Source organism: Balaenoptera musculus, chromosome 9, assembly GCF_009873245.2.
Source record: "Balaenoptera musculus isolate JJ_BM4_2016_0621 chromosome 9, mBalMus1.pri.v3, whole genome shotgun sequence".
Taxonomy (NCBI): Eukaryota; Metazoa; Chordata; class Mammalia; order Artiodactyla; family Balaenopteridae; genus Balaenoptera; species Balaenoptera musculus.
Window position 1 is genome coordinate 29465772 of NC_045793.1, and position 12991 is coordinate 29478762.

The following is a 12991-nucleotide window of genomic DNA, read 5'->3' on the forward strand; positions in this document are numbered from 1 at the left end:
ATTAATTTCAGGGAATTAGAAGATTTGTTTGTCTCAGCTGAAAAAATATATTGAAACTCATTCAGGGACTTCTTAAAATGAATTGAAGCCCATGCTGGGAATCATGCCAAAAATGTAGTCCCATCAGAAAGAATACTCTGATACTTTCTGAAATACATTCATAATGTGATAATATGGACTAACTGTGAGGATAAAAATTACAAAATTCATGATACTGTGCTAATAAAGCAAAGTAATGAATATAATCTCTTCATAGGCCAGAGAGATTTGCAAAAGAGAGGGAGAGAAAGGTCTCTAAGGCCAAAGATTATGCTCGCAGAGCATATTATGCTCACATATTATGCTCACAGAATCCAGGCTTTGCTTTAAAGGGATACCAGAAGTTACACACCACTAGACGAGACCACGCGGTTTACTTAAGTCAACCAAGCATCACTGCTACCAAAACTATTTCCAGGACCCAAAGAAAACATGCAAGCAGCAGCATCAGAATATGACCAAAAAGCCTTTTTGTCTCTATCCGTCTGTAGTTTTTCTCGTGAACACGGGAGGGCACCCAAAACTAAAAACTGACCTTATAAATTGAAACAAATTTTATTACAGTACTTAATAATAGATATTTTGGCATATGTATGCTATGCTAGCAATGGTATATGAATGATTCAGAGAAACATAAATATATATAAACATAAACATAAATGTATATACACATATACTCTTTAAATCAATATATGAATAACTTTATATGAGTTAGAGACAGAAGTTTTCACTGTTAAAACTATATACTATTTTTTGTTTATCGAGGATGTAGGGTGGGGTGTTCCTTTGGGAATAAGAGGACAATTCCTCCGTTATCAAAAAACACGAATTCAGAATAAGAAAATGTATTCTAATTCAGGTCTAGACTCCATCATCGTTACTCTATCTAGTGACAATTCTATTAGTGTCCGCCAGATGGCAGAAGACCACAAAATCATCTCAGAAGTGAGCTGCTAACATAAACTATACAGGTGGAGGAACAGGATTGCCTCAGCCTAGATTCTGATGAATCCCAAGTCTGTTTTTAAAAGACGGAAAGTGATTCTGGACAATATCATTTGCAGATTTTGTTCAAAAATCACTCCCACTTTGTATAGAGTGAGAATGGTTTAAAGTGAACTATCTCTTTCTTCCTCAAAGATGAAACTATCTTAAAATGCATCAGAGTTTTATGCATGTACACAAAACATAAAACTCTGAGAAACTGAGAAAAACATAAAATTATTAGCTGCAAAATACCCAAAGGACTACTTCCTAAATAGTGCAAGCAATTTTGGTCAGACGTCTATGTTTATCTTGCCTTAATAGTAGAAATCAGTGGGTACTTCATCAGCATTAATATAAAGTAGGACTCTGAAAAGAAATTCACATTTCCTTGCCACCAGGCTTTTATTCTTTTGCTTTCTTCTTTATATTTCTGTAAAAGCTTATTAGTCATTTGTTTGTTTAAATTTACATTGTAATTAGAAATTTACTTTTAAAACACTCCTTTTGCTTACCAATAATCATAGCTTAGTAATATGTTATAAAGCTGCCACTGAATCTTATCTTTAGATGCTGAAATACAGAATTTTATGGAAAAAAAGATATATACTTTAGAATATATTCAAGAGAAGGACCAGTACTTCTGTATATAGTCTATGACCTTGCCAAAGGATTGCCCTTCTATAAGGTAGGACGGGATCTTTTAAATAACAATCTAGTTAATTTTATATACACTACTTGGTGTTCAGACATAAAGCTGCGTAATGACTATGGAATAAGTTATTAATTGGCACTAAATTTTCTAAGTTTTCATTATATTTCGTATTGAAAATAGTTTATCTTATTAGAAGGACATACACTCCATAAAGCGCATTATCTGGATTGAAAATCAAGAAGTGTCTTCCAGATCAACAGATATTCAGACACTAAACACAAGCTACCAATAAATGTAATAAAATAGTAACAAACATATAATTTCCTTGATTATGGGGAGTTCAGAACTACAATATGTTGAGGTCCCATTTCCTTCCTTAGGAATGAATCGCATGCCCTGGTTCCTTTCTACAAGCTCCATGTGGTCTGGATCACAGTGACTGATCCTTTAAGGAACACTGGCCAAGAAGGAGAATCGGGTTTCTGCAAGCTTGCGGCTGTAAGCCAGGCTGTGACAAATCTGGAGTTCACGTCGAGTCACATAGAATACAAGTAAGCGCTTCAGTTCACATGCAAGGGATCCTCACATATAAAGAATGAGAATGTGGTCTCCATTTTAAGGGATGGGTAAGTGTTCTTACTTAAAAACTTATTTTTTAAAAATTTTATTTTATTTATTTTTAAATTTTATTTATTTATTTATTTATTTATTTATTTATTTATTTTTGGCTGAGTTGGGTCTTCGTTTCTGTGCGAGGGCTTTCTCTAGTTGTGGCAAGTGGGGGCCACTCTTCATCGCGGTGCGCGGGCCTCTCACCCTCGCGGCCTCTCTTGTTGCGGAGCACAGGCTCCAGACGCGCAGGCTCAGCAGTTGTGGCTCACGGGCCTAGTTACTCCGCAGCATGTGGGATCTTCCCAGACCAGGGCTCGAACCCGTGTCCCCTGCATTGGCAGGCAGATTCTCGACCACTGCGCCACCAGGGAAGCCCCAAAACCTTATTTTTAACATTCACTTCTCATCTACTTGGTTCCAGGTACTCTTGTACATATAAATAAAGATGGTGCCATCCTTGCCTATAGGAAACTCATTCCTCTAATCCTTAAATTTAGTAAGGTATTAAATGTAATGGGTGCTTTTAGTTTCTAAATCCTAGACTCCATTTACAGAGGAATGCAAAATAAACTTAAAAATTCTGCCATTTAGACCAAATTAGGTTGTGCTTTTCAAAAGTACACGTTTTTATCACTAAAAGTTGTAAAAGCTTCACAAATTTAGCTCACATGAAGTCCTTTACCTTTTCATCACTTAAATGAATGGATATGGAGAGTGAATACCTCCTACATAGGAATGCGTATGCCTTGCAGAGCAAGTTGCAAAAGATTAATAGGCAAAGTGCTGAGTGTCATGAGGAAAAAGGAAAAAAAGTGGGAAAAGAAAAGGAAATAAAGGAAGGAAAAGCACAAAGGAGGAGAACATGACAACTCTTTTCCCTATGACATGTCTCGTGATCACGAAAGTCAGTGCCGATGGTCGAGGGGAGGAGATAGGAGTTTCCTTCTGCCTTTGCTGTTCTATATGCCCACCCTGGGAGAAGGGACACATGCCCTAAGGGAGAAGGCCCAGTCTCACCTCCACGGATTATGAGTAAAAATGTAGATGGAAGTGAAAAGACAGCGTGGTGATTCTTGGGGAGTGGCAGAGAAAATGTCACTAGGTTTTTACCCAGTATTTCCCATTGTTTGAGGTTTGGTACAGTTTAACACAGTCCATGGCAAAAGTACTTCTGTGAATGCACACTGATAAATCCACCACATCCTTGCTTGAGGTTTATGAGCCTCATTTTAAAAAGTATTGAGACAGGTAGTTTGATGACTACCACGTGAGGAACTTGAAGACTGACAGACTCAGAAGACAATCAATATTAAGGTTGTGATTTCCCCTCACGGAGTAGCAGATCTTAATAAAACGAATGTAAAGATCGCCACAAATGTTAAAAATAACTAGAAATGATCTATCACTGCTTTGCACTTCTCAATGATTATATGCCATTCCCTTTAGATAAATAACCAAAAGAAATTTTTCGAATTCTACCTAATTCAGTCAGTCTTCTCTAGGAACACACAGCAACTTCGTCAACAGTTCAATTTGTAACATATAATCTTCCAAGAAGTAAATAATCTCCATGTCACTTTTCTGCAGATAGTTGGAGCACAGAGTTAATGTACATGTGACCTTAATGAATGCTATTTACAACTACTGACCTTCAAGAAGGTAGGTCTACTGATGCATAATGCATCATGACATTTTTCAGGAAATTACAGAAAATTTCTCATAGCTCAAATACAACATTAAGCTATGAAGACACTCTTTTCATGCTACCCTGCCTTGAAAAGCATTTTATATTTTATGGTTTTTTTAAAGAAGTTTGCATTAAATAATATTACAATGCTAGCAAATGAGATTTAAAGTGCATTTATAATTCTACTTAACAAACAAAAGCCTTAAACATGGAAAACTTGAATAGCACGCCGTACTTGTGAGAGCTTGCCCCCTTCTATATATACAAATATATAAATGCATACACACACATATATACATGAGTGTATACATACACACAAACACATACACTACAGTAATAGGAGCTATGGGTCTGGAGCATATTATGTTCAAGGGAATGGACTGCTTTGCAAACTTTAGTTTATTGAAACCTCACAACAACCCTACAAGGTGGCCATTTTGAACTCACATTTTATAGGTGAAGAAACTGAGCTCAGAGAAATTAAATAACTTGACAATTTTTATATAACGAATAAGTATTTGCACTGCGGTTTGAAACCAGAGGTCGACTGGGCTTTGAAAGCCCCAGCTCTTTCCTACTGTGCTTCAGGAGGGCCCTGCTTCTAGGTGGAGAGCCTTGCTAGTGGGATAAGAGGGCAGCAGGGAGGTATCTGTTGCCTGGAAGGCAGGGGACAAAACTGGACTTCACCTCCTCTACATGCACGTGATGTTTGTATGGTTACTGACACATATTTCTCATAAACTAAGAGACAGCTTTTACTAACTCCTTCAAGATCAGATAGTTCCATTAAATTCTGTGATTCTTAGAAGAGCCACTGCCCATTCCTTGAAGCCAAAAATAAATGCCATTTAATAAATGGCAATGCTACGTAAAAATGCAAAAATAGAGGACTGAAGTTCTGGTAAAATATGGATTCATTCACAAACATTGGGTGCGTTTTCCTATGAATGCAAAAATGAATAAGGCTTGATTTCTACCCTCAAGAAGTTTGCATGGATATGCAGACGTCTCATGGTTTTTGCAATTACTTGTAATGTATTGATATTTTGCAAAATATGTTTTTCTACAATGCATTTACCAAGAGCAGAATTCTAACACTTTTCATGCCACCTCTTACTTTTCTCTTGGTCAAAATGAGGATGTTCGATATTTATAATAGCAAAATATATAAATATAATCTGAATGTCCCAAACTGAGGAACTGATTTAATAAGTTGCTATGACTATACAATGGAAGAGTACATAAAACTAAGAATGTGATTAATGATATATTTACATCATTAAGTAAAGCAAAATCAATAAACAGATAAGTGTGGTACAGCCTGATTTTTGTGAGATATAATAATATAGTTTTAATTTAAGAGATAGACCTAGAAGGATATTCCTCAAAATCCTCATAGCAGTTATCTCTGGGTAATGACAGTATAAGGCTTTTTTATTTTCTTCTGTGTGCTTATCTATATTTTCTCCCTTTTTACAATGCTCATGTAATAAGAACATTTTCAGATTAAATTTAATAAAGATTAAATCCTGAAAATAAATGCAATCCTCAATTCTTATTTTCAAATTCAGTTCGAGAAAGTAGAAGGGCGATAGTGTATCCATTAAGGGAAAAAAAAATCACAGGAATATGCACATGGAAAATACGTGCTTGGTGAATGCAAATACTCATAATGGAAAATGCAAGAATTCAATTGTTCTAGTTTTTGAAAAGAGCCAATACTATTTTTAAAAAAGTTTCATGTCATTAAAGTCATCAGCTTTTATTATAAAATTATGTAAGCATAAATTATGTTCCTTATAAAGCATAGTGGAGAGAGCTTTGAAAGTCTTTAGAATTAGGGAGACCTGGGTTCAAATACTGACTCCAGCCTTTTACAGTTCCATGAACTTGGGTGAGCCACTTAATATCAGCTTCCCAAACTATAAAATGAGGAAAATAAGACCAATGCTTGGTTGAACACACTGGTCTATTACTGTTTTTGTTATTATTATTTTTAGCCTTCATCACTTAACTGTGAAAAACAACAATGATCTACATTAAAACGGAACTACATAAGGGTTTACACGTTAAACGATGCAAGAGGCACCCACTGAGCACAACCTGCCATATTTTTATTATATATGCAAATGAATTTTTTCAGTCATTTGGTGACTACTTGATGAATGAGAGCTTTACTTTAGCCCAGCAAAGGAGGTAAAGTGATAAAAGACTTAGTTACTTCTTTCTTGGAGCTCAGACGGTGGTGGGGGACAGATAAGTAAACAGACAGTATCATGTAATGGCAACTGCTAGGACGTGTGGTTGCCCAGCACATAGGAGCTCCTGGGCACACTGCACACCTCCAGACGAGCATCATTCATCTTGTACCCTATGGGCACGGCACCTTCACGAGGGCACAGTCCTGTGCCCCCGGGCCAGAGCCAGGCTTGGTAGGGGTGGAGGTAGAGTCAGAGTTGGCTCCCCAGTGGAGGCAAGGGTCTACCTGAGTCTTGAAGAACAAGGAGGAGACCAGCAGGGAAGAACATGCAACCTGGGAGAGTGTGGTCTGCCCTCTTCAGGGACCTCACAGAGGTCAGGATGAGGGAAGGAAGCTGGCCAGGGAGGGGTAAGCACTAAGGCCAGTAAGTGCTGAATAGGACCTACCATGTAATGACAAACTGTTTGGATTTTATTCTAAAAGCAATGGGAGCCACTGAAGGGTTTTAATAAGATATAATTAATAAAAGTACATGACCAAAAAATCGTATTTATTTACTTTGTGATTTGGTCATTTGCATGTTGGTAAAGGAGATGGGTAAATCTGTTTCTTTTTTCTAATCAACTGTGTATTATTTACCAGACAGGAAGTTTTAGTATTTACTATTTTTGGTAGAAACATAATTAAATTTCCTCACTTTGGGGCAATTTAATTTGAAACAATGTCACATTAAATGCAGCTATTCATCACTGTTGTCTTGTGCTCTGTTGTTATTGTTGTTGTTAAAGGATAAACAATTCCCACAAATATCACATTGAAACAATAAAAGCATGGTGTTTTAATGCCCAACCTTCAAAAGCAGACGATTATTGAATTAATATTATACACAGCCAAAAATTCATTGCAGGACGGGGATCAAAGAAGACCATGTACTTGGAAAGGTTTTCAGTCCCCAAAGCAAAGGCCATTTCAACTCTTTCTTTCATGAATCAGTGCACCCTCAGCGTGAACTGAAAAGAACAAGTCCGTAGATGCAACTGATTGTGTCCTCTGGACACTTTCAAAGGCTTCTGACTGCTGTGTCAGCTTCAAAAGACTCCAGAGACTTTCCCTCCTCTCCATCGCCTGGGCTTGACAAGGACAAACTTCTTTTCGTTCAAAGAAAGAAACTGGGGGAAAGACTCCCTTTTTATTCATTAATAATTCAGTGCCTTTGGTTTCAATCCTTACTAGGTACTAGGCTTCTCTGGGAGCTGCCAACACAAGGATGAGTACTTATTTAAAACCCAAATCACACATCAAGACTCAGGTCAAGTGCGGTTCTCCCACGGAGATTCCCTAGTCATTGCAACCAGAAGTGATCTCCCCAAGCTCTGAACACCTCACGCCTTATTCATCCCTCTCTTATAGCTGTTAGCTCAGGCAAATGACACAAAGAATGTGGAGGTGTGTATGTGACTTTGCCACCTATTACTATGTATTTTAGAAAAATTACTTTCCTTACTGAATCTCAGTGTCTCTTGTCTGCAAAATGGGGTTATTCATGTGGGAAAGAACAGATATTTTTAATTGCCATTTTATAAAAATGGCAACTGAGATTCAGAGAAGTTAAAGTGCTTACCTAAAGCTACAAGGCTATAAGCAAAATATTTCCAAAAATCAAGCCTTGTATATTTTCCACTATACCACAATTACCTCCTACAAAATTATATTTCAATACACACCTGCTTCATGAATCTCTTCCTTTCCAGTATATGAGGAAAACACCTGCCTGGAGAACTTGTACTGTTGTTCTCGAAAATTATTTTGTAAGTAGTCCATCAGCATGACATAACCAGACTGTTGCATTGTAAGAACTTCACAAAAAACAGCCAGCTGGAAAGAAGATAATTTAACATATAATAACACATAATTTAACTGTGTATCTGCTTCAAAGGCATATCGGCAAATGCTTTAAAACAGATATTCTCTAGTAAAGCTTAGAAAATAATTCTTTCAAAATTGCTTCAAATTACTTCATTTGTTTGAATTTCCAAGATTACCTGGCTTTCAGAGATGCTAACTGTATCTTTAAAAACAACCCAATCAACGGTGTCTGTGCAGGGAGGAGATGTCAGGGAGCCATTGTAAGTGTAATACTTGTCAGTTGAGTTTGGCAGAAGGTTCAGCAATGTGAACGGATCCAACGCAGCCTGTTTCCCTACAAAGGAATCACACACACCTCAGCTGAAATCCCAACAGTGGAACTTAGCTGCTCAAAGCCCCTATGAAACAAAGACATATGCTTTGGTATGTATTTAATCAGAACTGAAATTTTAAGAACATTTTAGATTTATTTCAAAAATGGTGATAAAACTGGCATACTCTAAATTTTCTTGCATATATCCCTACATAGTGCTAGGTGTTTTATCATTACATGGGCAAGATGCTGGAGAGATTATTTTTACATATGAAAGATATTCAGAAATCATACGGCCATCTGAATAGATACAGTAAATCCATTTGATAGGATTTAACACCAATTTGTAGAAAAGAAAAACAAAACCTTATTCTGATGAAGATTATCTTCAAAAATCTATAATAAACATCATATTTAAAAATGACTTATTGAAAGTTTTTCCCTTAGTGATAAAGAATGAGACAAGGAATCCTTCTACAATACCACCATTTTTATCTAACATTGAACTGGAGGACTGGGACCATTTATTTACTTTATTTATTTACAATAATGTAAGAAAAAGAAAAAAAGAGTCATGAAGATTGGGCAGGAAAAAATGATGTCATCATAATTTTCAAATAACCTAATTGAGCATGTGAGATATTGAAAATAATTTACAAACTATTAGAACTAATAAGTGTGTTTAGCAAAGTCACTGCATGCAACACCAATATATAAAACTTAATTGTACTTCTATTTACTGGTAACAAACAATAGAAAATGAAATTTCAAACAATATAACATGATAGCAACAAATATCAAATACAAGTAAATCTAACACATGATGTGTAAAACATCTACACTGAAAATTTAAAAACTTTGAGAGAATTAGATAAAACCTTAAAATGGTGGGAAATATCACGTTAATGGGAAGATTCAGTATTGTGAAGATGTTAATTTTCCCCAAGTTGTTTTATGGAGTCAATGACATCTTAATCAAAATTCCAGATGGGTTGGTGTTGGGGTGTTTGTGTGTGTATTAATTGACATTCTATTTTTAAAATTTAAATGGAACCGCAAAAAAAGTTAAGACAATCTTGAGCAATAACAAAGGTAGGGATACCAAGTAGGAAGACCTACTATATAAGGCCATAGAAATCATGATAGAGAGATATTTATGCAAAGATGGAGAACTATGGAAGAAAATAAAGAGTCCAGACACACACATATATGGTTACTTGATTTATGACAGAAAAATTACTATGTAATGAATGATTAACCTTTTCAATACGCACTGCTGTATCAATTGGATATCCTTATGGAAAAACATGAATCTTTATTCCCTACTTCACACCATAAGCACAAATCAGTTCTAAATAGAGTGTGGATCTAGATGTGAACAGACTAATAAGGTTTTTAGAGGAAAACATAGAAAATTATCTCCATAACGTTAGGGTAGGTTGAGATTTCTTAAATAGCATGCAAAAAGTGTTATTCACAAAGAGAAAAATGATGTACATGATACTCAAGATCTATTTATCAATAGTCACCATTAAGAGAGTAAAAAGGCAGGACAAAGAGTAGAAAATATATTTCAGATTTTATATATATAATAAAAATATTGATTTATTCCTGCTATATGTACAAAGATATATAACTTGTATCGAGAATACAGAATTCCTACAAAAAATTGGTAGACCTTTCCTAAGTGTTCCATCTAGCCTTAGAACCTTGAAACAACCCAGCTAAATCTGTCTCCTTGAAGAGTCCCATTTTTGATCTTGCGTCTTTCCAACAGCACTTACCAATGGCACTGCCTTGGCCATTTTGTTCTTTGTGTACCAGTCCTCACTCATATGGGCAGCAATCTGCTTACCAGTGAGATCTGTGTTTAACTTATTTTAACTTATCTGTATTTAACTACCCAGTCCAGTACATGTCCTCTGCTCTGTCTTGTAGATTTAGGTCATTAAGAAATAGTCCCTGACGCCAATTTAATCTAGCCTAAGTGAGATGGTACAGTACAGAGTAGCAGTATACAAATTATCTGGGGAGCACTAAAAAAAAAAATCAATGTCCCAGACCCCACCCTAAGCTGTTTTAATTTAAATCTCTAGTAGTGGGACCTGAGCATCTATATTTATTTTTAGGCTATAATTTTAGGTGCGTCTACATTTTTAAAAAAACCGTCCCCAGGTGATTCAAACATGCAGCCAGAGTTGAAAACCTTAAGTAGAGTAAAGCCTTTGCAAGATTTTAGTCTTCTTGAACCCCATATTCCTCATTACAAAATGAAATAACTGGACCGGATGATTTTTTTTTTAACATCTTTACTGGAGTATAATTGCTTTACAATGTTGTGTTAGTTTCTGCTGTATAACAAAGTGCATCAGCTATACATATACATATATCCCCATATCCCCTCCCTCTTGTGTCTCCCTCCCACCCTACCTATCCCACCCCTCTAGGTGGTCACAAAGCACGGAGCTGATCTCCCTGTGCTATGCGGTTGCTTCCCACTAGCTATCTATTTTATATTTTGGACCAGATGATCTTAATAGTGCATTACAGCTCTAAATGAAATGAAGATTGGACATATCCAGAAAGCCTCAAGGAAAAAAATTATTTCCATTTAAAAGTTAGTTATTGAATGTTACTTTTTTCTGCAATACAGAAACTTCTTCAGGAAGAAAGAAGCCTGCTAATAAAGTTATAGATAACTGCTTCCTATCTGCATTTAAGACTAAATCTTAGAAGTAAAAACCTATTGACAGAATTGATAGTGTCATGTAGATACAACCTAAATCGTTTTAATCCATTAGAAAATTCAAGTTACATTAGGTTTAATGGGTTAATTGGTAACTTCTAAAAGTATGTCTTCCTCTCCTCCAATGTCAAGACAAGATTATTTAGAATTCAGACTCAGATTCAAGTTCTCAGAAACTAAGGAAACTATTTTGAATACGTGAATATTTTTCTATTTTCAGATTTATGTTTTTGATATCTAGAAAATCTGTGATTAAATAACCTCTTTTTTAATCACCAATGGACTACAATTCTTCCTTTTTCTGATGAAAAAACTTATCTTACAAATGTTCCGTGGAAATGTGGACCTAGAGAATACTAATTAAGTAAGGAGCCAGAAATTGACTCACTGCTAAATTAGGTGGGAAATTAAACAACACCAGGAGACCTAGAAGCCAGAAAACGAAAAACAGAAGATTTGAATAGGGATGGTGAAATAGATAATTTTCGTGAAATTGGAGAAGAAATTAAAGGGGAAATAATTAAGAGCAAGGGAAAGAATCAGAAGAAAGTTTTCAATTCCTCCTTCCCTCATCCCAGTATAGAATCCATTCTTCCTTCCTCTGCACTACAATACCACTTATCTAGTCTCTGTTATGGACACGTTAACTATTTTGTACCTTATTTTTTTTGTTATTTGTGTACGTGTTCTAAGTTTCTTTCTGCTATCACAAGACTCTACAATTACAGTAGTATTTTCCAATTGCACCATCATCTTATGAGAAAAGTGGACTAAGGTGGGTTTTTTGTGGCTTGCAGAAACATGCACCTCATCTGAATAACCTCACTATTGCTAACATAAGAGAGAATCACACCTGAGCCAACACTGCTCTATTTGTGATCAGTCATTCACTCAGTGATCCTCTTCCTTTGAACATGAATTAATGGTTAACAAACCAATCAGATCCTCCTTCGTGGGAGGCTGATAGTAGGAGGTGGAAAGATGAGGAGGGTGAGAGACAAGGAGATAAAGACAAAGACCATGGTCAGGCCCAGTGCAAGGAAAGAACGATTAAATACTTAAAACCAACTCTTATCACTTAGGACAATGAGACTTAGGATGGGGCCACATCAACACTGCCATATATACAACGGAATATTACTCAGCCATAAAAAGAAACGAAATTGAGTTATTTGTAATGAGGTGGATGGAGTTAGAGTCTGTCATACAGAGTGAAGTAAGTCAGAAAGAGAAAAACAAATACAGTATGCTAACACATATATATGGAATCTAAGGAAAAAAAAAAAAAGGTCATGAAGAACCTAGGGGCAAGACGGGAATAAAGACACAGACCTACTAGAGAATGGACTTGAGGATATGGGGAGGGGGAAGGGTAAGCTGGGACAAAGTTAGAGAGTGGTATGGACATATATACACTACCAAACGTAAAATAGCTAGCTAGTGGGAAGCAACCGCATAGCACAGGGAGATCAGCTCGGTGCTTTGTGACCACCTGGAGGGGTGGGATGGGGAGGGTGGGAGGGAGGGAGATGCAAGAGGGAAGAGATATGGGAACATATGTATATATATAACTGATTCACTTTGTTATAAAGCAGAAACTAACACACCATTGTAAAGCAATTATACTCCAATAAAGATGTTAAAAAAAAAAAAAAGAAAAAAAAAGAGCTTTACAGCAAAAAAAAAAAAAAAAAAAAAAGGATTTTTCAATATACAAATTCCCGGCCTGCATTTGTGATTAGGAAAACACCACAAATCATTCTGATGAGAACTCCCGTTTGAGAATCACTGATGATTTACCTGGGGTGTGTCTCCTTCTTGCAACTTGAAGGATTTCGACTAACAGTTTTTCCTTTTGTGGGCTCTGCCTGGGGAATATTAATGCATTA

General features: G+C 36.2%; 1 protein-coding gene across 4 annotated transcripts in view; it reads right to left on the bottom strand.

Annotated features, from left to right (window-relative positions):
- The window catches only part of PTPRZ1 (protein tyrosine phosphatase receptor type Z1), a 163693-nt gene that overhangs the window by 54863 nt on the left and 95839 nt on the right, over positions 1–12991 (bottom strand). For all 4 annotated transcript variants that reach the window (XM_036864020.1, XM_036864021.1, XM_036864019.1 and 1 more), the window contains exons 7-8: positions 8220–8377; positions 7902–8052 (exon numbers count right to left, since the gene is read on the bottom strand). In XM_036864020.1, coding sequence (XP_036719915.1) covers positions 7902–8052; positions 8220–8377 — 309 coding nt within the window. The remainder of the gene's footprint in view (positions 1–7901; positions 8053–8219; positions 8378–12991) is intronic.